This window comes from Amphimedon queenslandica, unplaced genomic scaffold (assembly GCF_000090795.2).
Source record: "Amphimedon queenslandica unplaced genomic scaffold, v1.1 AMPQUscaffold_11211, whole genome shotgun sequence".
Lineage (NCBI taxonomy): Eukaryota > Metazoa > Porifera > Demospongiae > Haplosclerida > Niphatidae > Amphimedon > Amphimedon queenslandica.
In genome coordinates, this window is record NW_003548545.1 from 6,901 (window position 1) to 8,733 (window position 1,833).

The window sequence follows — 1,833 nt, forward strand, 5'->3', positions numbered from 1 at the left end:
AATAATAAAATGTAAAATTAGAAAAACAAATTTAAATGAAAAATGTACACAAAAGTTGTGGCATTAATGTACTAATACCACTACTAATATTTTTCTAAACTACAGCAATTGTTACTATTATATTACACGTATATCCTCTAATTATTATTTCATTATTATTATTAATAGTCTTGTTTTGATAGAAAGTCACAAACTGTTTTCACTTCTTCTCCAGTGATACGATACTGAGCTCTTGCTTGTATCTCTGTACCACTGAAATCCATGAATATGCTAACATCTCTTTCCTTTCTCAGTATATTATCAGGATTAGGAATATCAAGTACCAGTTCACCAATCTTACGAACTGTTAGTTTACCTTCTTTATCTATAACATACTGAACTCCATCATCTGTTGTACAGTATATAGAAATGCATACTTGTGTGTAGCTGTCATGGGAAGGTATTAATGTGGTCTTATAAACTTCATCCTTTATTACTTCTCCTTTGAGTACAAATACCTTAAAGACATTGTCGCAGTATTGCTGACCATCTTCACCTACATACTTGTAGTGTTCATCATGCATCGATAAACTAAAGAAACTAAGAACACCAATCCCATAAGTAGCATCAGCAACACGTGATTGGATTATGTTAGGATCTTTCCTCCACATTACTGCTCCTCTTACAACAGCAAGATCTGTTTGTATAGGACACACTATATTACCACAGTGCTGAGCAATAGCTTCTTTTATCTTTTGACTGACAAACCTACACCCTCCAAACCCTCCTACTAGATAAACTGTATCAATATGATCTGTTAGCTCACCAAATACTGCTCTAACGCACTCTATGATCTTATCTATTGTAGGTTTGAATATCTTCTCTTCTAATTGGGCATATTTCATTTCTAATGCACTTTCTCCAGGATCATAGTGCACCTTCTCCTGCTCCATTCCATCACGGATTACATTGCCTCCATAATTTCTTATGAAAGGTCTTGGTAGTTCAAGTACCATTTCGTCAATGCCTGGTGTCACATTTCCAAATAATTTTTTCTGTTCCTCAAAGTCTTCATAGACCAGCCTATTTATTTCAGCTTTGTTACTAGCATTTGATTTTATGAAAGACTCAAAACCTTTATCATCTACTGCCTTTTGTAGTAACATTGAAAATGCTTCATTGATGGTTCTTCCTCCCCAGGTGTTACCCATTGGTGGTAGTACTACACTAATTCCCCCATTACTCTTATCATGTACAGTAATATCAACTGTACCTCCTCCTATATCAACTACCATATATCTCTGTGGAGGTGTTCCTGATACTGCTCACTGATGCTGTGCATATATAGCAGCTACTTCTGGTTCTAGAGCTAATGATAGCTTCTCAGGATTAACCTCCTCTGGACGTGGTAAAGGGGAACCAACTGGAGTGAACCTTGTTATACCAGGAGCATCAGAAGTGAGACCAGCCTATCATATTAACATAATGAAATACAAAGCATGTATTAGGTTACCATATAAGCAGCTTCTCTCATCATTCTTCTTGCTCTTGCTTTCCATATAGCAGGAACAGTAATGACCCAATCAAAATCACTTGACTTGTAGTTCCCTTTCAGATGATCAGTGAGTAGCTTCTCCTTGAGGTGTGTTAGTATAAAAGCTATAACTTCAATGAGATAATAAGAACCACCAGTGAATGAAGAGACTTCAGTAGTACGATCTAATGACTAAGGAATAAAAGCATCAATAATGAAATGATAGACAATTACAATATTAACTCACTTTATCTCTCTCAAGCAAATTCTTTTTTTGTTCAAAATATATAAACTTTTGATTATCTTTCCTCCTACCACTG

At 35.3% G+C, this 1,833-nt stretch overlaps 1 protein-coding gene across 1 annotated transcript; it reads right to left on the bottom strand.

Annotated features, from left to right (window-relative positions):
* Nucleotides 1-55: 55 nt before the first annotated feature.
* LOC105315258 (heat shock 70 kDa protein 12A-like) lies at nt 56-1,826 on the bottom strand. The gene is made up of 3 exons (XM_011409834.2): nt 1,761-1,826; nt 1,493-1,705; nt 56-1,448 (listed from the first exon to the last, which is right to left on the bottom strand). The coding sequence occupies exon 3, from the start codon at nt 1,272-1,274 to the stop codon at nt 162-164; it is 1,113 nt and encodes a 370-aa protein (XP_011408136.1). The 5' UTR covers nt 1,275-1,448; nt 1,493-1,705; nt 1,761-1,826; the 3' UTR covers nt 56-161.
* Between the last annotated feature and the right edge of the window lie 7 nt (nt 1,827-1,833).

What these genes read in the sequence shown, in the direction of transcription:
- LOC105315258 (XM_011409834.2), bottom strand. Translation starts at nt 1,274, where the DNA reads ATGGTAGTTGATATAGGAGGAGGTACAGTTGATATTACTGTACATGAT.